The following is a 23931-nucleotide window of genomic DNA, read 5'->3' on the forward strand; positions in this document are numbered from 1 at the left end:
ATATAAATGCCATGCAAAAAAAAATAGCTGGATTCAGACAGTCTTTGCCAGGCTTGTCCCACAGCTATGGTTAACCTTCCTGAGAGAAGGGAGCTATTGTTCCGCCTCCCCTGGCCCAGTGATGCTGAGCTTAGTAAAGGAGGGCTTGTGTTCCTGAAAGCTGGTTTGCTTTTCTTCAGCTGTATCAGTTGGTCCAATGAAAACATATCATCTCTCCCTATGGAGCTTGTCTGGCTAAAGTTACTGTTCCTGCTTTCATCTGACTGACTTGGATCGTTCTCCTGTCTTCCTGGAGTAAGAAGACCTGAGAGTTCTAATGGACCTAATGATTCTATTCTATAACCCTGGGGAGTACAATGTACTCCATCGCCTCGTGTAACGGTCAGCCCTGCTGTGAGGGATCCAGTCCAGCCCAAAGGGGCATAGTTACAACCTGCAGCACAGCAAGGACTAAAGAAAGGGGAAATGGGATCCCTTTTTGTTGTTTTAGTTGCAAGGCAGTTTCTAATACTTTCCCATTTTAGTTTTTGTCATTTTCTTTAGTTTAGTGCATAAGAAATCCCCCTTTCCTGTTTCAGTCTGCCCTTTATAATTAGGGAATTCTAGAATTGAGACAGAAATTGTATTAGTGCTTATATAAATATATTGACCTAACCCAGTGTTGCTGGTTTTTACCTAGGGAGCCTTGCCTGCCTTCCACTCCAGAAAAAAATTAATTGCTTAAAATACAGGAATCGGGTTAACGTGAATTAAGAGGTAATTTGCCAGCTCAGGAGTTGCGTTTGCCTTCGCAGCTGCACTAGCTCAGTACCTAGCAGGCACAATATGCTGCCTTTATAATGGAAAGGCAGGAACAGACATGGGCAGATTAAACATAATATAATGGAAGTAAATTATGTATTTAGAAGCAAGTACTGGGAGCAACCCAAAGGTTGCTTAAGGATTGACATTGCAAAGATAATTTTCTGATCTGTTTGTGGCTTCACTGGAACATTAATACAAGCCATACATTTGAAGACACATGATTATATTTAAGGAGCTCCAAGAAGTCTAGCACGGCTGTGTGGGTAACTAGCACATACAGGATGCATATGCAGGCTAGTAGTGTGTCGGAAAAGAGCAGGATTATTTTTAGAACCACAGGCAGCTGTGTCTCAACCAGGAAGTGTAGGGAGTAGATCTCTGGTTGAAACACAGCATAAGAATGTAATTTTTAATGACCTTGGCACAGAAAACTGCTGCATTTTTTTACTTTATTACAAAGCAGAAGCTGAAAAGCAAACCTGTTTAAATGAGATGTGGTGTTGTGATTGGGTGAAGCACATGGAGTAATCATGGATATTGGGACCATAGAATAGAGGTAGTTGTGATTAAAGAAAAAAGTGAGACAATGAGTTAAGAAACAACTGAGAAGAGTATACAGCACACAGACCTTATATTTTAAAACTTCCCTAGATGTATAAGTTTAGACGCTTAACTGCACGATAAGGCAGCTGAATATAGCAGGGCCAGATTTGTCAGTGTGAACTTCTTCCCTTCCAATAGTACCTAATAGAGAATGGCATTGGCTCAGCATTTCCAGAAATGAAGCTGCATAGTTGACAAGTTTGACTTTTTTTTTTCTTCAACTAAATTTGGTATGCTATTCAGCAAAGAAACAGTCCTTGTTCTGCTTCCTTACTCTACCCAGAATGTTTTTGATTCTCCTTACTTTCTGGGGAAAAAGAAAACATTTGCGCACTTTTATTTTCTGTTACAGAACTAATGAGTGACTGAAGGGGTTTTGTTTTACAATACACCAAAGTTGCATATTAAATACTTTGATTAAGATCATGTAATTTATCTACATGTGTGCATCTTGATTCCACTCAGGTTTCTGTCTTCGAGCTGAGTGGAAAAAGCCTCTCCAGCTCCTATTATATTAACTGTTGTGAAATTGAGTGCTTTTCTCCAAGGAGTTGAAAGCAATGTTAGGGTCTTCTGGGATCCAAAATGGTTTACTTATTAAATGCATTTCTTGTGCTGGTTAGTCAAAAACTGTATTCCTGCTTGTTAATCTAGTTGAGAGAAGAAACTGATAGTGGTGGTCATACACCCTTGAGGCAATTATGATACATTTCTGAAAACACATGATCTCACTTTTCTGAGTGGTAAAGTGGTTCTTCTGATCAGGACTGACAATAACCAGTGCAGTTTGCATCTGACTTTGTTGTATAGGTAGAAAAAAGACAGGGATAGAGATGTAGTAGGTTTGTTTCCCAAACAAAGCCCAAGCAAAGGTTTCCCGAAAAGGCTGTTTGAATTCATGGATAGCTATGTCTCTATCGGAGGGGACACACATGTAAACCTTTATTCTGTACCCCTAAACCTACAATCTCAGTGAGGTCCAGCTGACAGCAGTGTGAATGGACACATGCGAGGCTAGCACTGAGCTGGGATTACTGAGCACCCCCACCAAGCTGGTTTTCTAGAACTACATGCAATGTTACAGAACCAGCTGTACTTGGATGTCATTCAAACCTCATCTTGGATGCCAAAGACAGAAATTAAAATTCAGAAACTTTGGGAAACTAGCAGATTTAGTGAAAGACATGCTCTTAGCACACATTATATGAGATGACAGTGTCAATGGAATGTCACGTTCCTGCCTCTGATCTGTCTGAACTGTGAGTGTCATATGACCCTCTGCTAGACAGAATAGCCACGACTGTCTATAGAGCAAGTCGATGCCTTCCTGTTGACGAAAACAGGCAAGTTTTCGTGCTGAGACAACGGAGAATAGTGACATCGCACGGCTAGGAACGGGACTGAGGGAAGCAGAGCGGGGCGGGAGGCGCCTCTTTCAATAGTCCCCATGTGACGTCCACACACACCCAGCGTCAGAAGGCAGGTTTTGAAGAAGAAGGTTTCACACAAACGAAATGGTGAGAAAGCACCTCAGACATAAGCCTTCAAGGAGTTTCTCAAGCACTCCACAACATATTTATGTGCCTATAAGTGGTCTTGAATTCTCTGTGAGACTGGCTTGCTCTGAGCTGCAGCAGCTTCTTTCCTGCCTCTGCAGCCTCCTGTGGACTAGCAACTCTATTTCCCTTGTCCCCTGTTTTAAGGGAAGATCTTTGGAAAGTATATTGTGTGTTTGTCCTATTTTTCAGTGTGCTGTATTTAGCTGAACCAGTCTGTGCTACATCAGGTGGTTTTGCTTCTATGAAGAAGCTTTACTCATTTGATAACCTATAGTAATTCACTCATTGGGATATTATTTTTAAAGGCTGGTTAATTTTCTAACCAGTTAGTTGTTCCTAAGCAAGCCAGGATTTAAATATCTTGTAGTTGAGTATTCTCAGTGTTTTTATTGAGTGTAAAAGTAAGATATGCAAGTCCCCCATGTTTGGAGTTTCCTTTTAAAAATAGATGTAAATCAGTGCAGGCAAAGATGTCTAAGGAAGTTATTTTGTGATGTGATGTCCTTATTGTCTAACGGGATTTCACATTTGCAGGCTAGGAATGATTGAAATTAATCAAACCTCTGCAAAGGCTTTGCTACAAAAATGTCTTGGCAGGATGGGATTTTAGTAGAAGCCAGAGGGACGGAGCTCTAGAGATGAATTGCTAGCATTGAAAACTGGAACCCAAACCTAGTAAAAATGGAAAGTTGATATGCATACATAAAACACAGATAAAACTATAAAGTTTCCTTAGTTCACTGCAGTCATCATTTTGGTCTTGCATAAAATAATTGTATGGCTGCATGGACCTGAAAGACTCTTGGTCTGTGTGCACGTTTCCAGTATGTATGACAATACTGCTCCCCAGCTATTTGAGACTTCTGCTTTTCCAGAGACAGTTGTCCTTTCCTGTCTGTGTCACCAAAGAGGAATGCACGCCCATGCTGTGGTGTCCCTTGGATACAGTCCTTGGAGTAACAGTTTAACGTGCCAGACTGAGAAGTGAGATGTGGGTTGATTTTTTTTCTTTTGTGATCCCTCCAACTTGTGTTGCAAAGGCAGTAACTTTTGCTAAGAAACTCCTATCAACAGCAGAAGGGAGTGATGTTTTGAGCTGGAGCAACTTGCTAGAGGTGCTTGATATCTGCACAAGTGCAATGCAAAATACACAGATGACACATGCTTTCTACAGATTTCAAGACCTACATTTCCAAATCAGCTTTCACAGAAGAGAATGTGTTCAGCTTGAAGTACAGTGCAATAAAACCACAACGGCCTGCAAATTACCATCAGAAGTGTCTTCATCAGTACAATCAACACAACTCCTCTTGCAAACCTTTCAGCTCCTTTGCAACACAGGAAAAGCTGGGTTGGGCCAGCTAAACTAATTATCAGTGCTAACATGCACTCTTTACTTCTCCCTAAGTAACACCTGAGGGATACCTCTGGGAATTTGGACCCAGTTCTATCTCAGGAGATACTGCAGGGGCTTATCAACCCAGGTGACTGATACCAAAGGTAACATTCAAGGTGTGGTTAGATGATAAGAAAAAGACTACTGAATGGCTCTCTGCCTTCAGGAGTTATTTCCCCATTGCCATCTCCAATTCTCTGCTTCCAGCTGTGTGTTCCTGCTGCTTTTTTGTTACATCTCACGTGTTCATGATAAAGCAAGCTGACATACTAACAGCAAATACAAGTAAATATCCTGCTCTTGAATCAGCTAAATCTGTGGTCAAAGGAGCCAAAGCCAGTTCAAAGAAATACTTGGTTGGGAATGCACAGCTCCTGTCAAGGCCATTGTTTCAATAGGGCATTAGATGGGCTCAGTACATTCTTTACATGAGAGATTTGATGAGCTCACCTGCATCACCAAACCATGCAAGGTGGCTGAGGCAATCCGGCACCACAGTTCTTCCAAAAAAGGTCTGTGTCACCATCAGCTTGCAGCCATCAGTGAGGAGACAAGGAGGAGAACTGAATACCTCTCTTGCAGTGATGTGCTCTAAAATCAACCAAATACAAGCTTCACTTTCAGTAATGCTGAAGCAGATCCCACACATTTTCCCTCCCTACCTGTCTGCTGCCATTCCGGTGATGTCCTGGGCCAGCTGCTATGTAGCTACTCAAGACTACCTCAGGGAACTGATCTGCAGAAAAAAATGCCTTATTTCTCAGGTGTGCCAGATAACTTTATCCACTTTTTACCATAGATGCACAATTGTCTGTGCCAGTATATCAGAACAGGCAGCAAGAGGATTGAAGAGGTGGATGGGATCTCTCTGAAGTAACATGCCAACAACCAAAGAAATGCATGCTGAGTCTTCATTATCTTGCCATTAAACACAACCATTTTAGTGAGGCTGTGCAGCTAAGTAAGCCCCACAGCTGGTAGGTTTCTTAGAGCAGTGCAGGTAATGTGGCTGATTAAGGATCAGGGAGAGGGTAAGACAGGCCCAAGTCTTACCTATATCCCAACTCTACCTATATCCCATCTGGTAAGAAAGAGGAAATTAACTCATTCAATGCAGTGGCATCCCCTTCATTGAATGAGTTAAAGATCAGGATTGGCAATTGTTTACCAAAAACGATGGTCTGTATTCTACCAGACCCTCTTCAGTAAATATGGGGGAAAACAAGTGGTTTTTTAAAACTGTGTTTTGGCATGTAAAGACAGAAGATGCCTCACTGCAGTGCATATCTAGGTATGTTTGTGTGAGGCTTGTTTTGCTTATGTGAGGAAATTGCAGCCTGTCTCCTGACAGCCAAGTCATAATGCAGCATTATCTTACAGTCCCACAACAGTGGATTTGGGATTTTTCCCTTGTGAGTAGCACTGCATGGTGTGTTTCTCTCAAGGTGTTCTACCATCCTGTGTTCCCTCTGGCCTTGGCTCATACCTGAACAACATGTTGTTAAGATAAATAAGGTGGGTCAGAAGTCAAAGCCCAGTGCCTGCATATCTCTCCAGGTACACAAACAAATGCAGAAGAAATTTCCAAGAGAGATGCACAGACTCAAAGCTACCACAGCTAAAAAATTCTTTTGAAACAACCGGGGTGATCTAAGCTAAGATGCTAAGATGGATCCTCCAAAACCAGATGAATCAAGGAATACCAAAAAGTCCAGGCACTTGCTTTTTCTGGAGGCAAGAGATGATTGAGCTATTAATACTGCAATGGAACCAAACAAAGCACAGAACAGTATTTTGCATGGGTTTGTCATCTGCAGTCAGAGCTTAGTTTGTGTCTTGCTTTTCCAGTGTCATCGATGCGTTTGTGCAAGTTTTATGCATTAATTCCGAGAGCCTTTCTCTGTGTGCTGTAGATGGAAACCCCCTTTTCCGCACCAGATGGCGCAACCACCAGCGAACCTCCCCTGACAAACCTCCTGCCGAGGCCAGCAGGGGTCTGAGTCCCAAGGCTCGGAAACTGCAGTGATGTCTGTCAGATCAGCTAATGGAATCAGGGCATGTGGCAGAAAAACAAGCTTAGTGGCACACACAGCCTTCAAAAATTCCTACAGCATTTGGCTTAATACTTCCTCTCTTCAAATATTGCCTTCCTGATAAAGACTGTGAATGTTATCCTGATCTGTATTGCCCGCCAGTACTTAGAAAGAGGTTTCAATTTGTAGAGCAGCTGGGGTGGGGGATTTCCCTTAATGTTCCCGTTTCATATTTAATAAAAAAAAAAAATAATTATTCTGGTAACAAAACCAAGCCATGGACTTGGACAACAACTACCTGTTACTTCTTCAAGTCTCTCCAATTCAGCTGGCTCCATCAGAGTCCTCAGGCTAAAACATGTCACATACTGGAGAACCACTAACAGCTCACTTTCAGGTGAAAACTATGAAGAACTAAAACTCTACAATTAAAAATAAAAGCAGAGTGGGAAATTTATTAATATTAGAACACTTTAAAAAAAATGCTATATACTTCTTTATTGATCTAATTCTACAAACATTTTCACATGTAATTACCAAAAATCAGGACATATAAGAGTATTTTCAGAATAGTTTGCAGGCTCTTTGTATAAAACTACTTTTTATATGTCTAGAGAGTGTGTATATATATACATATATATTAAAATATACTGTGGAAATATTAACAACATCTGAAAAGCAGAAATGACATGGAAGAGAGAAGAAAACAAGGAATATGCAAGCACTGTGAAAAAAACACTGTAGGGGGCAAAGGGGAGAAATTCAGAGGTGAATATAAAAAAGAAGCTCAAGACAATGCTGGTCATCCCAACCAGTGTCTGGCACCTGAACTGCAGGATGCTAAAATTCCACTTTTTTAGTGTTTCTTATTGCAGTTGTGAGAATGGCAAACGTGTGAGAGCTTTTTCCTTGACTCAGGGGAAAACATGACCTTTTCCCTTGATTTCTGTGCCTGTCATGTTCCAGGGCCTTAGCACCCAGCTTGGCACAAGCAGACTAACCATCACTTCTGTTGCAGCAGAACTGCATGCTGTATCTCTGTGGGTCACAAAACTCCTCCCAAGAATAGCCAGTTCTACGCCAACGTCCCTCTTGTACATTGTGCTGATGTTAATATTCGCTCACTCCACAGAGAGAACTGTTTCTGTTTTAGTGTCTCTAATGTGTTCCTTACTTACATGACGTTTCATGTTTGTGTTTAAACAAGCACTAATTTACAGGCAGGCAACTGGGCACTGTAAGAAACTTCTCTTGCTTGGCAACAAGTAGTTGCATGTCAACCGTTGGGTGCAGAGGTGACATATGATCAAGATCCACCTGAATCAAGGGAGGGTATATGGATAAAAGAAAAGAGACAGTGAGGGTCTTCAGCAGGATGACTTAGCAAGGTATATCAGTTTATTTCAGGAAGTATATGCATCCATGCCTGATTTTAGGGAGAGATTTAATCTCAAGGAGACCCTTCACAGCAAACCCACTTCCCTCAAGTGGGCTTCAGAATATACACCCAAGTTTGATAACTTAGCCCTGTTTGTGATGGCAATGAACTCTTGGAGGGAAACTACTCAAATCAACCTTGATGGTTTCAAGTCCAGGCTACCCCAGACACTAGTAATGCCTCTAATAAATGTTCCAAACTATTTGTCTAGCTACTAGCATTGTTGTCTAACTGCATGTTCTGCTAAAGTTGTATGCTAAAAGTTTTACTGACAAAGCTATGCTCTCAAACAGAAAAGAGCCAGCAGAAAGGTGACTTATAATTCGTCAGTAAAATCAATTGTATTAGCAAAAGGAGAGTGCTGAGGCTCTTCTGAGGAATGGATGGTTCATTCTGTGTCAAGTAAAATCATACACCAGTCACTAAGGCTGCATCAACCAAACTTTACATTGTGGAGCAGGCAACAAGAAGGTGTGCAAAGGAGGATGTTGTAGAGACTTCGCGATCCAAACTAAAGCATATATTCCTTGTATAACAGGCAGCTAGAAAGCAACTATGGAAATGTGGGGGAGATGTGGGCAAATGGGCTAGCAAGGGTGGGACAATTCTGGGAGATACATGATCAGGTACACAGAATGGGACTGAATTAAGAAGCTGTTTGTGCAATAAAATGCCCTTCTGGGTTTTGTTGTTAGAAACAAACAGTTCAAGTAACAGCCAGACAGTTAAAATAATTTTTTGTCTTCCCTTGCTTTAACCCAGACTGCAGCCTGACTTGAATAGTACCTCAGGCCTGACCTCATCATCAGCTGCAGTTCTGTCCATACATGGCACCCCAAACAGACTGGATTTGAACTGCATGCTATGTTTGCTCTCAGCTTCTCCTCGATTTAGGTTGTCCCTGAATACATTTCAGTTTCAGACTGAAAGATACCTCAATCTTTCACCTGAATCCTGTTAGCCTGTGCACACCCCACACACCCTTCTGGGCCACTCCCTTAAACGGAAATGTGTTTTGTGCTGGACTGAACAGCACATTTGTATGACAAATGAGCACTGGATTAAAAGAACAATTCTAAACTGAACTGGCGTCATCCTAGTCTGGCTAAATAAGGCAGATGAGCATGGTTATACTGAGTCTTTTTCTGATCTAGTTACATGCAATCAAGTACTAGGGAAGGAGCTACAGTTTAGTAAAGCAGGAGTTGGTCACAATCTAGTGACATATTTCACCCCTGCCTAACAAGAAAAGCATGCTTTTTCATTTAGTGATATGCCTAACAAAACCTATTTGAGAGTTAGAAGTCTTTTCCTGAGATTTTTCCCTTTCAGTTCTTCAGAATCATTCCATAAGCTTCTTTAAAAGTGAGGACTAAACAGAAAACTAGAGGGGGGGAAAAACACCTAAACTTTTCATTCTGTTTTAGATAATGAGCAGAAATTCAAAATAATTGGTTTATGTTCTTGCTAGTTGGCCTCCCTTCAGAAGGCTATTGTTTTGTTTAATTGTGCTTGTGGCTGACTGAGCTGCTACTAAATAGGAATCAGATTTGGGCAGGCTACCAGTGTCTCCCAGGTGGATGAAGGAATAAGTACGGCAACTAAACAAAGGCAGAAGAGCTGCTGTCTTCTGATGTGGGATTGTTCTAGCTCCAGATGGTTTTGAAGCAGCTGTAGTTAACATTCTCAAGAGTAGACACACCTGAACTGAGTGCCTGTTGGAGGGGGGTAAGAAAGAGCTCATGAGCAGCTGCTAGAAAAACATTTTGTTTCAGACCATCTTTTCCAGTCCACCTGAAGTAATTTTACATTTTTCAAAATAAAAGGTTGCTCTGAAGTTATGGAAACGTAGGAAACTGCCGATCTCATATGCAAAGCTCCCACATGGTACACGGTGTGATTCTTGGGGCTGTTCTGTGCAGGGATAGGAGTTGGACATTGATGATCCTTTTGGGTCCCTTCCAACTCAGAATATTCTGTGATTCTTTGATGAAACACTGCAGGTAGTTGAGCACACAGGTGAAGCTGCAGAACGCCTGCTGTGCCACCCAGTCTGAAGAGTCACTGGGGTTGTTGGGAAGGGCAGTGCAGCCATGGGCAGCTCAAATACACGGCTCCTGCACACCAGAAAAACACAAGTTGAACAGCAAAGTAGAGCTTGGTGTTCCCTGTTAAACAGCTGCAATAGCATCACATGTGGTCTTTGATTTCCCACTGCTGCTGTGAGCTTTGCTCTTGATTCCTGTCATTACTCTCTCTTCAGATTTGCCCCCAGGAAGGCTGCATTCCCTTTTGATTTAGTAGATTTTGGGTAGCATTTATAGTAAGAAGTTTCTGGTACTGACAGACCTCTCCACTGGGATAGGTATTAGCTTATAAGTTCCCAGCATTGAATTTGTGATTACTGTCCTGAGGATTTCTTATCAATGTGCTTTTTCTTACACAACAAAGCAGAAAGCAAACAACAAAATTCTCTCTCCTGTATTTGTACAGAATTGTATTGGCCCACTGTCTGGCACACGGGGTCACAGCTGCAGCAGGCAGGCCTGGCAGAAAGTCCCATTAAGCTACACGTGCCCCAGCTGTGTTTCAGCATCCTTGTTCCTATGTCCTTTCATGTTGACGTGTCTGACAATCTGTGGCACATAACTGATCACAGCTTTATGTCATACTAATAAAGATTGTGTCTAAGGCTTCAGAAAGGATACATCAGCACAGTGTAAGGCCCCAGAGGCTCGCTTAAAATTTTTTTTTTTTTTAATTTTTTTGTGTGTATGTGTCTGGGAGCAGTTCATAGACAGCACATGAGATTAACCTATCTGATAGCCAAGGAGCAGCAAACTGCTTGGAGATGAGACCTGACAAACCCTGGCCATGTATGCCTCTGATCAGCATCTGGCAAGGACCATTTTGTGTATGTGCTGGATGCTTAAGAGACAGCTGCCAGTAAAGGGTAAGTAGGACATGTTGGGGGGGAAAAAAAAAGAATCACAGTGAGGAACAAGAATCTGAAATCGAATATTTAACAGTCCATCCACTCACTTGAACTGGGCACCCCTGCAGCACAGAGACCCTTCTTGGGTGGGTCTTTCCTCTGGCATATGACCCTATAGGTAGACCAGATCCATCTCAGAAAGTAATTTAGCTTGCAAGCATTTAACAGTGAAATGTCTACAGTTAGAATCTGAATTTATATTAAAAAGGGTGTCATGTTAGTTAACCACAATTTAAAGTGATTATCTCCAGTTAAGGCAGCTGGGCTACATCTGCTCCAGATATTTTCTGTGGCATTGTAAGTAAAATACACAGGTGGGCCTTGCTGTAGTGATTTCTCCTTTTCTTTTTACAACTTCAAATATTGAGGAAGTCAACTCTCATAACTATACAAGCTTATTACTCGCCCTTCAAGTACTTGTCCTGAATTATCAAGCACAAGAAAATAATTATGCATGTTGATGACACAGCATGTGCTGTATGAGTAGCAAACAGAAGTCTTGCAGCACTGCATGTCAGAAAATATCCCCCTCTCTTCCCAAGCAAGCACAGACAGCATATTTTAACTACCTGCAGCCTCCCCTTACTTGAGATTAGTCTGTTGGAGAAAAGAGAGAATATTGTCCTTGAAGACTGATAAAAATTCTAGGCAGAAATTGTTGGATTTTCTTATCGTTAGCAGTTAATGAATCAGTAAGGGAAGTTATTATTTAAATAATTCCAATTTAATCTGAAAGTCATTGGTCACAAGATGCCCACTGGTAGAGAAGTGGAAAAAGAAAGTCATAGATACCAGTTTGATAAGTTTTGGACTGTAGAAAATTTATTTCCAATTTTAAAAAGTTCCTTAATTTTCCACACAGCCTTAGCAAAATTGCAATGTGCTGAAGACAAGGAACAATAATGTGATAGCTATGTAAACACTCTGGATTTGTTTTGCTTCCGTTCAGTAAAATGCATTTTGCATAAGAATTAAATAGTTCTCATGCCACATGAGAACAAGATTGAGCATTGGTAATACAGCTGTTCAGTATTATATCAATTCAATGTATCCATTTGATTCCATCCTCTTGTATTTTTGTGTAGACAGAATTTTCTCCTACTGATGAAGTTAGCTAGCTAAGGATCTCAGGAATTGGGATGCTGGGTGGAAAGAAGATATCTGACTTTGCCTGATGAAGGACATTCCACTTCAGATAGATTTCTGTTTGCCTTGAAATCCCAGTACTAACAGGAGGTGAGCATGCTTTGCAAAATTCTGGCAGCTTCTCAGCTGTCCCTCACCAGACCTTGAGCTTTATGCTCTAGAACGATAACAAAGTCATCTTGAAAATCCATCATCACACAAATATCTAGATTTAAACCGTTGCTGGAATTTTTACAAGGTGCTACGGTTGCTGAGAATCTGTATTTGGCCAGCAGACAAGTCCAGGCAGTTATCCACTACTTGTTTGGACAAGTTAGTTGTCATGGAAAACTAGCATTACGCTCCCTCTGCTCTACCGTATCTTTAAACACCATCTACAGCTCTTATGTTCTCTAACAAATCTTTTCACTCTTCAAAAATAATTTTGAAATTTCACTATGGACAAAGAAAAAAACTGAGAATTAGAAACGGTAGTCAGACTAAAAACTAACCAGTTCTGCTTGAAGTGTAGCAACTACTGAGTCCCTATGAAAGTAACATACTTCCAAATACCCTACATTTAAAAAATAAACAAAATTATAGAATGAGAGATGACAAGAATATAGGACAACAGCATCCAATTCTCTTTGTATGTAAAGTTTTCTCCTCATTTCATCTCTTAAATATCAGTGACAAAACAACTTAGAAGACACAAACGACCACTGCAAATCAAAACTGTATCCAAAGGCGTAGTTACCTATTGGCCAGGCAACCAACACTTGTACTACTGTGTCCCTGAATTTACGCGGAGTGAACGCAGGAGTGTTTGCCTTTGCTGCCCTGGGAACAAAGCGGCCGCAGCGCAGTCGCTGCCAGGCCCGAGCGCGGTTGTCCCTCCGCGCGGGCGCCGCCCGTCAGGGGGCGCTGGGACACCCGCGGGCCGCGAGGCCAACATGGCGGCGTGGGGCGCGCACGGCGCGGCGGGGCCGCGGTAGAGGCTGCGGGCAGGATCCTGCGGGGTCCTGGCGCTCCGCCCGCCGCGGGCCGGGCTGCGGAGCGGGCGCGGCTGGCGGTGCGTGGGGATCGATCGCGGCTCGCTCGGGGGCCGGGGGGGGCCGGGGGCTCTCGCTTGTCGCTCGTGCGGCCTCGGCGCTGGGGGAGGGGCTGCGGCGGGGGGCGCCGGGCCGGGCGGGCGAGGGGCGCGGGGCCGGCGCTGTTTCCCCGCACCGCTGTCCCTGTGCCCTGCCGCCCCCCCCCGCGTTCGGCGGCCGCGGTGACTCAGCGCCGGGCCCGTCCCGCCCGTTCGCCCCCCGCGGTGACTCGGCGACGGCGCTCCGGGTCATGCTCAGGCATGTCGGGCCGGGCCGGGCCGGCGCGGAGCTAAGCCCTGACTTGCCTCCTGCTGGCAGCGCTATATAAGGCCCGGCCCAGACCGACTCGACCCAGACACCGCCGCTGGAGCCCAGCGCGGGCTGTACGGGCCACCGAGGTGAGTGGGCTCCGCCGGCGTGGCGGCTGCCGCCAGCCCGGGTTGTGTCGCTGTGTGCCACGTTCTGAGCTGGTTCTCCCCTCAATTGCAGGCAAATGTGCAATACCAAGATGTCCTCCCTTACGGATGCCTCCGCTGTCACCGGTTCGGAGCAAGAGGCGCTGGTCAGTAGCTCTGTTGGACGCGCGAGTTTTATCATGCTTTTTACAGAGTTTTAGCAGCTAATTTAGAAGGACCACTTTTTGCAGCAAGCGTTGGTTGCAGAAAAACCAGGAAATCCGGCTTTGAAGGTGATGTCTGTGATGCTGTAATTGTGAAGCAAATGTTATTCATGGTTTAGAGTTGAGGGTGATGGTTTAGGTCTAGACTCTGTTTCCTGGAGATCTACGATGGGTTTTGCTTTCTTTTAATAAAAAGGGTCTTATCATCCGATTTGATCGTGGTAAGTATTTCATGGTGGGAGTTGTTAACAGATCATAACTGAAGAGTTGTGGAAGATCTCCGTTGTGCAAACTGTACTATTTGTGAAATAATCTGAAGGTTTTCTGCTTTCTCCTCTATTGGAATTCATAAGCAAGTTGTAAGAAGAGTCTTCATTTGTTTTCATGGCTTTACATGTCCAGGGTTTCCATGATACAGTGGCAGTTCTGCTGCCCTGATTTTGTGCATAAGTTTTCCTGAGAATGGAAGGCTGTTATACCTGAAAGACGAGTTAAAAACAGCACATGTGCAATGATGTTTGGACGGGGCTGCCGTGTGTAGAAGGGTAAAGCTTAAAAGGGTAGACTTACAGTAGAATTTCAAAAAAGCAAAATAGCAGAACAGCAAAAAACGTTGATTTTTTTTTTTGTTTGTTTGTTCGTTTCTTCCTTTTTTTTGTTAAGTCATCATATTGTGATGCTACTGTCCGCTGTCATATCTGGGAGGCCAAAGAATTCATACTTGTAGAAGTCAGGAAGAGAAGGTTGGGGAGTAGAAATGGGCTTAGTTGTGGATTCAGAGATCTGAAACTGTCTTCCTATGCTTAGCTGTCAGTAGTGCTTTAATAAGTTTCTGTTTGCTTCCTTTATGAAACTGTAATATGTTCCGCATGTTCTAAATAATTCCGCCCTTAGCAGGGGGGAAATAGACATCTAATGTTGTCCATAAGATTGATTATTGTTTTTATTATGTGTAATTCTTGCAACTAATCTCTTGTTAATGCACTAACACTTAACGTTGGTTTTAGCAGATCTTTAAAATGAAATGCAGGAAGTTCCCCTCTTCCGCCCTTCTCTTAAGCATTTATTCCTTGTCTTGTGATATTTTGTTCACACTTCCCTATATTTTCTTTTTTTTACATTCAGTATTTTTTTTTGTATATTTTATTTTATGGACTATATCAGGATAGCTAAATATTAGCCTGTTTCTAGAATGGTTATGCCATTATTAAAGGGGCAACCCTGCAATATACTGCACTGGTTCCACAGTGGTTCCACAGGCCCGCACTTTGAAGTTATGGCAGCCCCTGCATCTGGTTCTCATGTGCTGCACTGGTGCTGGCACAGCTGTGTGGAACAGTGCAGTGAACCGGATCAGGACACTGCTCTGGCCAGAAGGAAAAAAAAAAAAGGTGTATGTATGGGGAAGTGATTTTTTTGTTGTTGTCGTTGAACTTTTCCATCCTCTACCTCAGAAATTGTCACAGCCTGGCTGCAGATAAAACTGCTGGCACAGTGGATGGGTGGGAGGCCATTGTGGAGGTAGACATGAGTCAAGTATGATGGGGAGGACAGGGTGTGCTTGTCCCAGCTACGAAAGGTCTTCACAGATAAAGCAGCCCAGTTGGCAAATGTAAAACCAAAACCCCAGAAACTGTCGCAGAAAGAGCTGGACCAGTGTTTTGCTTTATGACTTGTACTCTAGACCTGACAGTCATGAAGGTGCTTTGCCTTCCTCCCTCCCCTTTGGGAGTCATTATAATGGTTAAAGAAGTGAAGCTGAATTCCCCAGGACCCAGCCCTGTACTTGGAACTAATAAACAAATCCAGTAGCTCAAATTAAGGAATCTCTGCTTACCAAGGTGTTGAGGTTTAAGCGCAGCCAGCAACTCAGTAGCACGGAGCTGCTTGCTCCCCACCCCCCTGTGGTAGGATGGGGGAGAGAATCAGAAGAAAAGGTAAAACCTGTGGGTTGAGATATGAACAGCTTAATAATTGAAATAAAGTATATTAATAATAAAGAAAAGGGAGAGTAGTAAAATCAGAGAAAAACAAGTGAAGCACAATACAGTTGCTTATCACCTGCTTACTGATGCCCAGCCAATTCCCAAGCATCAATCGGTCCCTCCCTCCCAACTCACCCCAGGACATTTTGTGGTATGTTCAGGTCAGCTGAACATACTTTGGCCGGTTCAGGTCAGCTCTCCTGGCCATGCTCCCACACAGTTTCTTGTGCGCCTTCTCACTAGTAGAGCACGGGACACTGAAAAATCCCTGATTTAGTGTAGCTACTTAGCAACTACAGAAACATCAGTGTGTAGTCAACATTATTCTCCTGCTAAATCAAAAAACACAGCACTGTACCAGCTACTAGGAGGAAAACTATCCCAGCTGAAACTAGGAGACAACAAAAGATGGGTTTGAGCTAAGATGTACGTTTGAGTTAAGGTGTATGAAAAGTTTAGTATAATTTTGTTCATGTTATTTGCTTTTTAAGTTTTAACTTTGCAAAGTGAAAAATTTGATTGTGGATTTGTTTTCACATAGTTGCGTGTTTGCGTGTCAGATTAATACAGAAGGAGGAACGTAACCTGTGTAAGTTATGTTTTTTTGGTGGATAATTGGTGCTGTTTTTCTACTTGCCCACACAGGTTAAACCAAAGCCACTATTGTTGAAGTTGTTAAAGTTAGCTGGTGCAAAAAAGGATACTTTTACTATGAAGGAGGTGAGAACTTTTAATCACTAAAGGTAGTCTACAGTGAGTACAGATTCATTGTTTTGTTTTGGGTGACTGGGGGGCAGTATAGTTCATAGTTTATCTAGAAATTATTGAGACAAGATGTTGTGTTTATTCTCCTGCTGTAAGTAGTTTTTTAGCTAGTTTCTCAAAAATGTGAACAAAAATTTCTGGTGATTAGAATAGCAGTGTTCTTGGGGAATGATAGATGAAAATTTGTCAGCTCAAAGGGAGTTCTAGGCATTCAGAGCTTGAAGAGCAAATTTCAGTGTATTTAATGTGCTTGTTCTCTTAATCTTGAAACAACCACCTGGATTTTTAATGTCTGCGTATTTCATTTATTTTACAGGTAATATTCTATATTGGACAATATATTATGTCTAAACAATTATATGATGAAAAACAGCAGCATATTGTACACTGTGCAAATGATCTCCTGGGGGATTTATTTGGAGTAACAAGCTTTTCAGTAAAAGAACACAGGTAAAATGAGATTCTTTTCTGAGAGTCTGGTTGGGAAATAATGAAGAACACGATGCGTATGGCCTTTTTAAACTCTTTGCGTCTTTGAAGGTGGTAAGCTCTCTTCTATGATTCCATGTAGCTAACTTGCAACGATTCTTTCTTTATTCCCATTTAAGGAGACTATATTCGATGATTTCCAGAAATCTGATAGCAATCAATCAACAAGGTAAGCTAGTTTAGGAGGCCATTTTGTTTTGAGAAACAGCAGTAGGGAAAATATATAATGCATCTTGCAGGTAGTGATCAGATAAAGGTGATCTGTCCATTATTAGATATTTGGCTTTACCCACTGCTGTCCAGAGCAGTCATAAATAGTGACTCAAAGCAAACACTGTTTCTTCTGGGGGAGAAAAAAATTCTGAGCAACATTTGGGTAATTTTGTTGACTAGAACCAGAACAAACACAATCAGAGCTGAACAAAAAGAGTACTAAATTGAAAACTTGGTCATTTGCTTGTATTTGTTACAGCTAAAGCCCTCAACAACATAAAAAGTTTTAATACGAAAAACTAGCTTCTTGAACTTGTGCCAGCAATAAAGTCAGGGCAGATGCTGTTCATTTTTTCTGTTAAAGTTCTGTTTTAATTTTCAAAACTGAATGTGGAATGTATTTAGAACTGGTCATCCCCAGCTACACTTGAGTCTTGTTTTAAAAGGTCTGTATACTTTAAAAGAGTAGCTTTGTGGTAACTGTGCACAGACACTCCTTGAATGGAGAATTGTTATATACAGTCATCTGTCCTGCAGTATAAAAATGCTCAATATAGCTGTAATTTTTGCCTCATACAGAGTGTGAACCAGAAGTTAAACAATGGAAGCCATTTTGTAAATTGGCTTCTAAATCTGTATTAAGACACCCTTTGTTTCTGAGTCTCCCTAAAGGCAAGTTCAGCTGCTGAAGATGGGAAACATGCTCTCTTTATTATCCCTATTGTTATGCTTGCAAACTAAAATTTATCTCTCAGATTTTTTTTAAGAGTCTTTATTAATTCAGGGTCTGTCTGGTAGTAAGCATATACCATCAACAACAGCTATTTTTTCTTCTATTAATTGTCTTCTTAACTCAGTGTTCCCACAACATGATAGCTAGTAGAAAGCACTTTGTAGAGGAAGAAGTGTATTGCATTTCCTACCTGTATTCTTTCATATCTGCAGAATCACAGCTCATGCACAGCCTTCATTTGAAGCCATTCATAATGAAATTCTGAGCTGCTTTGAGGTTGACATTTCTTCTTCTTTCTCCCCACGTTCCCACTTCAGTAATGTTACAGGGAAGGTGCTGCACACACCTGAAAGGCAAAGGAGCAGTGTGGTTTTTTCCGTTGTTCCAAAATGTCTGGGGGTTAAGTTCTATTTAGAATTTACTTTTTGAGCCTGAAATTAACTTTTTCTGCTATGTTATTTTACGGGTTTTGGTTTGGTTTGGTTTCAGACTCTACACTTGGTGGCACACCTGAGGATGATGCCGGATCTCAGCTTGAAGAAGAAAATGTTCTTAAGGTGATACTTTAATTTTATTTTAATAAATGTTCTGAGTTGTAAATTCTGTTTAGTTTGCATGATAGTGTCAATGGTTTAGATGTAATTAGTTGGTTCTAGCCTTTTACTTCACATTCTTGCTCAGGCTTACTCGTTATTTCTGTTAATCAGGAGTCTATGCAAGAGTTAGAAGAGAAGCAGACTGCATCGAACGTGACTTCCCGACCAACTACATCTTCTAGGAGGAGGACACACAGTGAATCTGGTATGTGCAGATTTATGGTGCAGAGCTTTCAGTAGCATGAACACTTAAGGGGAAAAGTACATTCTGTTGCCTTGATGACTGGAAAGATGCTGACAGATAGTATTCATGTTTCTCTGCTTATCTAAAACAAAATGTTCAGCCTCAGAATAAAAACACGATTCCTTACATCGCTCCGGTGTCATGTTACAGTGACTTTGGATATGTTTAGGATTGTTAGGATTGTTCATTAAGCACTTATTAAAACATCTGGTGACTTAAACATCATATTTGCCTCCTTTTTGTCTTTGCTGTGGTTATTCAATAATCACTGGTAAATACATTTTCAAAATATGAAATGTTTCTTTTTATAATTAGCAATAACAAGCCAGTCAGCATAAACCTGAATAAGTTTCTCAGTGGAAGTGTTCTCTACAGTTCTACTTAAATACTAATTTCTTACATTAGTTTGTTCCATCACTTGTCTTACCTCATGACTTGGTGGTAGTAATTATCTGGGCAGTGATAACCTTCTGTCGCTGCATAGAACATCTTCAGTTGCTTGGGAACATTTTTTCAGTTCCTCAGCTTTTGAGTAGTATTTTTTGTGTTCCTTGTAGGCCACTGTTATGTCAGTCAGTCCAAAAACTGTGCTGCGTTGCTGAGCGGTTTGCACTAAATTAAAAGATCGTTTTAATGTTGTAACTAAAACTAGTGAAAGGATGGAAAGCCTCGGTTAAACAGCACAACCTGTAATATTTAGGCATGACCCAGAGCACATGAGGTGCTGTGTTGTGCTTACTTATTGTAGGTCTGTTTATTAACTCTTGTCTTTGCATCCATTTATTAGTTTGTTACAACTTTAAAACTTCTTTTAATATAGTGTTTTTATATACACTTTTTTTCTAATTTATAGGAAATCTTCCTTTTAAACCACTATTCTTGTTAAATTGGGATAGTAGCGGCTCCTTTGGAGCCCCTTATATAGTGTATAGAAACCTTGTGGTGATACAGTATCAGTACGGCATGGAGCCATGGCAACTAAATGAGGACAACGATGGACAGGAGCAACCCTTGGGCCTGGGGGCTCCAAGTTTGGTGGGGCTCTCAGGGCGGAAAAAAGAAAAGAGAGGGGCTGAGCCAAGAAGCACCAAGGGAAAGTAAGAGAAGTCTCAAAGTATGTACAAGTGTTTTGTTCTCTTTTCTTTTACAATGAAAGATTCAAGACTTGAAGACTCATGGATTGTCACAGTGTGTTTTGCAAGGCAAGGGAGAGGCTGGGCAATAGAGGGTGGGTGCAAAAGGCACCTGTGGCGGGGCAGCAGGCTCATACTGAGGTCTGTTAAACCAAGTTTTCAGGCATCTTGGGGGGGTTTCACTCCACTGCACTTATATACTGACTTTACAGTACCTTTTTTAATAAAATTGTTTCTTACCAAACACTCTAAAAGTCAGTGGAACTGAATTTTGACTTACCTGCTCCTAAAATGCTGCACTCCAACTCCTTATGCTGCTTCTGGTGGTTGTTTCAAAATGTGATGTATTTAAAAAGCATTGTCTTTTTGCCTTCAAACCGAGCATACTTAATAGGCACAGCATAAAGCAATGCTCTCAGAGTTCAATTTTTACATAGTATATCTTGAAGATTTTTTTGCTAGTGTGAGTTGAAAGTTATAACAGTTTGTTGCAAAAATCTTGTTGAGTGAATACAATTACATATAGTGGAACTAATCACTGGTAAATTTGTTCAGGTGTCTGAAACTTGAACCTGAACTTACCTTGCTTAGCACAAGGAATTCTGTATGCATGTGACCTGGGAGCTAGTTGCTCTGTCTCCCTACAAATTCTGGGATGGACTCAGCAGCTCTCTGAAAGTGCCCTTCTGTCTACTGACTGTAGAGGGAGCAAGGACAATTAAGATCTATTTCATAAAATTAGGAGGGGTATAATGTGTCATGTGTGGAGTAAAAATTCTTCCAAATTTGTGATCATTTTATTTCCTGCATGTGGATACTGCTATTCTCAAGCTGTACTGATGGGACAAGTGGGGAAACCCAGCCCCTGAAATACTGGCTTCAGGAATGTTTCACACTTTACATGTTTATCAGTGTTATTGTGTCTTTTTGAATAAGTTTTGGTGTCCTTACTTTTTTCCTCAAGAAATAATACTGAGTTATCTTATTAGATTTCTTTATAAGTAAATTATATTTTAAACTTCTGTTAAGAATATTCAAAACTGCACATTGCATAGATGTTTTTGGAGTAATAAAAATTCTTGAATATGCCCAGAAGAAAATTCTTCAGATGATCTGCATAGTGACAGAAGAAAGCGACACAAGTCAGACAGCATTTCGTTGACGTTTGATGAAAGTCTCTCATGGTGTGTAGTCAGTGGTCTCTGCCATGAAAGAAGCAATAGCAGTGATTCAACAGATTCTCTTTCCATTCCCGTAAGTCAAAGTATAAATATAAAATATCTTAATGGTACAAATTTTGCAGATGCCACAAGTGCAAATATGCATCTGAAAACATCATGATCTTAATTAAAAGCAGCAGTGCCTCAGTGGTGTGAGAGGAAGGAAAAGAGGATGAAAGAAGTGTGTGGGTGGGGTCTTTCATAGATCTGCTGACGAAGCTGAAGGGAAATTTTTTTAAATAGCAACTTTAAGTTTTCTTTAAAACCAAGACCCTTACTGCTTGGCACAGCATTGAAAAAACTGTCAGATATATTTTGTGTTTTAAAGTAAGTGTTTCTTAGAATGCAGTGCTAAGAGAAGAAAAGCAGTCACAGATGTTCCATAATTCAGAATTAGTTGGTAGTTCTGGTACAGCCTGGGTAACTGTACTCAGTAGTATGTATGCTGATGATGCACTCTATTCATTTTTCAAGCCTCTGCTGTTTCATATTGTTGTTTTCAACAAACACCAAGGCAAGTTACCTGTGATGAGATTAAGTTGTGAAGAGCTAAACTAACAGTATTCCTGGTCACATACTGTATTCTGAATTGACAGAACTAATACCGTATCTTCAGTCTTCCTATTTTATAGGAAGACTGTTTAGCCACAGTCTCAAATTAAAAGATTAGCAGAGTTGATGAGAACAGAGAATTTAATGACATGCAGCCAAAAGACAGCATCTTCCTGTATCTGTTCTTTCACTTTTTAGGAGAGCCTATGTGAAACAGTAACTGCAGTCTTCAAGCTGGCTATAGGCTGACTGCAGCCTCTTATTACAGAGTCAACAAAAGGCTTTCAGATCTAGCTTTATTTTTACCTATCTATAATTTATCTCATAGAAGATGTACTGTCTAACAGCCGCTGGTCTTATTTCTTCCATAGCTAACTAGACTGAGTAGCACAGTTTTATCTTAAGAGCTGCTTTAACAGTACTGGTTATGTATACGGACCGGTGTGGTTAAATATGTACTTTCTCTTTTCTTCCAGGATCTCGATGCTAGTTCATTAAGCGAAAACTCTGATTGGTTTGACCACAGTTCTGTTTCAGACCAGTTCAGTGTAGAGTTTGAAGTTGAGTCCATTTATTCAGAAGATTATAGCCATAATGAAGAAGGGCAGGAGCTCACAGATGAAGATGATGAGGTACATATTTATTTTACTTGGGGGGTTTTTTGACCTTGGGGGGTTGGTGAGAGGGAAAATTTGTACCCGGTTGTTCGTTAAATCAAACTACATGTCAGTGCAGTTGGGTCACCATTATACATGCACCAGGAAGTAACTGAGACGGTGCTGAGACTTTCTGCAGGCTCTGAAACAGGCTATGTAGGAAAAGTCTGTGTGTTTAACTTCACTCACTAGCTGTTGGAGTCAAAGGCAGCATGCATACTTGAGTCTTTCTGTATTTTTAGTTATAGAAGTATGTGTTGACCTTTGACATTACTTGATATTGAATGAAAACTTACCTAGTAACTCTTTGCAAAGGGATGCTTCCAAGTCATTTGCATCTATGAGTACAAATGTTTCATATTGATGCTGAGCCACAGTTTTAGAAATTTTTATTAGTAGGCAAGAAGACAGTAAAACTGTGATTACCATAATTTTCAAGAGATCTAGATATATGGAACGTCAGGAATTAAGTGAGAATTTATGTGGAGTTTTTTTTCTGGGTTAGTTTTCTGTTACTTTAGAGACGTTAATCGGCCATGGCAAGATTGGGTAAGTACCAGAGGCAGAATTCACCAGGGACATACATACATGACTGTGGTACTTGAGAGGCTGAATGGACCAACTGTACTGATGTACATCGACTTGTAGTGTAGTGCTGCAGAGCTGCACCTTGAGATAAGACAGTAATTTGGAGAAAGAAAGGATTGGGGTGTGCCGCTGCTCCCAGCAGTAGTTTTGACAATTGCAGAATGACTGAGGTTGGAAGGGGCCTCTGAAGATCATCTTATCCCCCAGCCCTGGCTAAGGCAGAGCTGATTGCCCAGGTGCATGTCCGGATGTGTTTTGAATATCTCCAAGGATAGAGTTGTTCAGAGATGATCAGGGCAACTGTGCCAGTGCTCGGTCACTCACAAGTAAAAAGTGTCTGCTGACATTCAGAGGAAACCTCCTGTGTTTTAATTTGTGCCAGTTGCCTCTATTCCTGTCACTGGCCACCACTGAAAAGAGCCTTGTCTCCCTCTTCTTATACCCTCCTTTCAGCTATTTATATACATTGATAAGACACCACCTGCCCTGAGCCTTCTCCAGGCTCCTCTGGAGCTCCTCTAATATGTTTAATAATCTTAGTGGCCCATCACTGGAGACTCTCCAGTAGCTCCCTGTCTGAAAATCTATAAGGTTAAAAATATTTTGGGTTTTTAATTGAATGCCAGAAAACAGTTACATCAATTTTTTTTCCCATTTAAACCAGGTTTATCAGCTGACTATTTACCAGGATGAAGATAGTGATGGTGATTCATTTGATGAAGATCCAGAGATTTCTCTAGCTGTGAGTAAAAACTTTTCAAGTAAAACATCATAAATTGAGTGAACTGACAGAATAGAGATCAAGAAGTATAGATGAATTCTATTGCTACCAGTGAATTTTTTTTTAAGAATCAAATTGACTTTTTCTTATATGCTTGAAGGTTCCAATACAATATTTTAATTATTGAACATGTAATTATTAACCTTGATTTTTTTTATAACTAGTAAGCTTCCTAAAGGAAATAATTTCCAAAGGAAAGTATTTGAAGCCTAAATCTGACTTTCTGCACAAAATGAAAAAATCTTGGTCGTGTACATTTAAAAACTTCTCCTATAAATCAGAATACCTAGTTTTATTGTTCATCCTGAATGAA

General features: G+C 41.2%; 1 protein-coding gene and 1 long non-coding RNA gene across 7 annotated transcripts in view; one reads left to right on the forward strand and one right to left on the reverse strand.

The window, feature by feature from the left end:
* Positions 1-13038, reverse strand: LOC116786641. Its single transcript, XR_004357031.1, has 5 exons — positions 12711-13038; positions 7574-7712; positions 6694-6817; positions 4791-4953; positions 1-4092 (listed from the first exon to the last, which is right to left on the reverse strand). It is a non-coding gene; the product is annotated as an uncharacterized LOC116786641 (long non-coding RNA).
* Positions 12935-23931, forward strand: part of MDM2 (MDM2 proto-oncogene) — a 17395-nt gene continuing 6398 nt past the window's right edge. Inside the window, exons 1-10 of one of the 6 annotated variants that reach the window (XM_032687407.1) lie at positions 12935-13025; positions 13534-13606; positions 16294-16368; positions 16730-16863; positions 17022-17071; positions 18338-18405; positions 18556-18649; positions 20915-21075; positions 22070-22225; positions 23502-23579. In XM_032687407.1, the coding sequence (XP_032543298.1) occupies positions 13538-13606; positions 16294-16368; positions 16730-16863; positions 17022-17071; positions 18338-18405; positions 18556-18649; positions 20915-21075; positions 22070-22225; positions 23502-23579 (885 nt within the window). In that variant the 5' untranslated portion in view covers positions 12935-13025; positions 13534-13537. The other 5 variants (XM_032687408.1, XM_032687404.1, XM_032687406.1 and 2 more) reach the window with 5 other exon arrangements.

The sequence above is a fragment of the Chiroxiphia lanceolata genome, chromosome 5 (genome assembly GCF_009829145.1).
Source record: "Chiroxiphia lanceolata isolate bChiLan1 chromosome 5, bChiLan1.pri, whole genome shotgun sequence".
In the NCBI taxonomy this organism is placed as follows: Eukaryota; Metazoa; Chordata; class Aves; order Passeriformes; family Pipridae; genus Chiroxiphia; species Chiroxiphia lanceolata.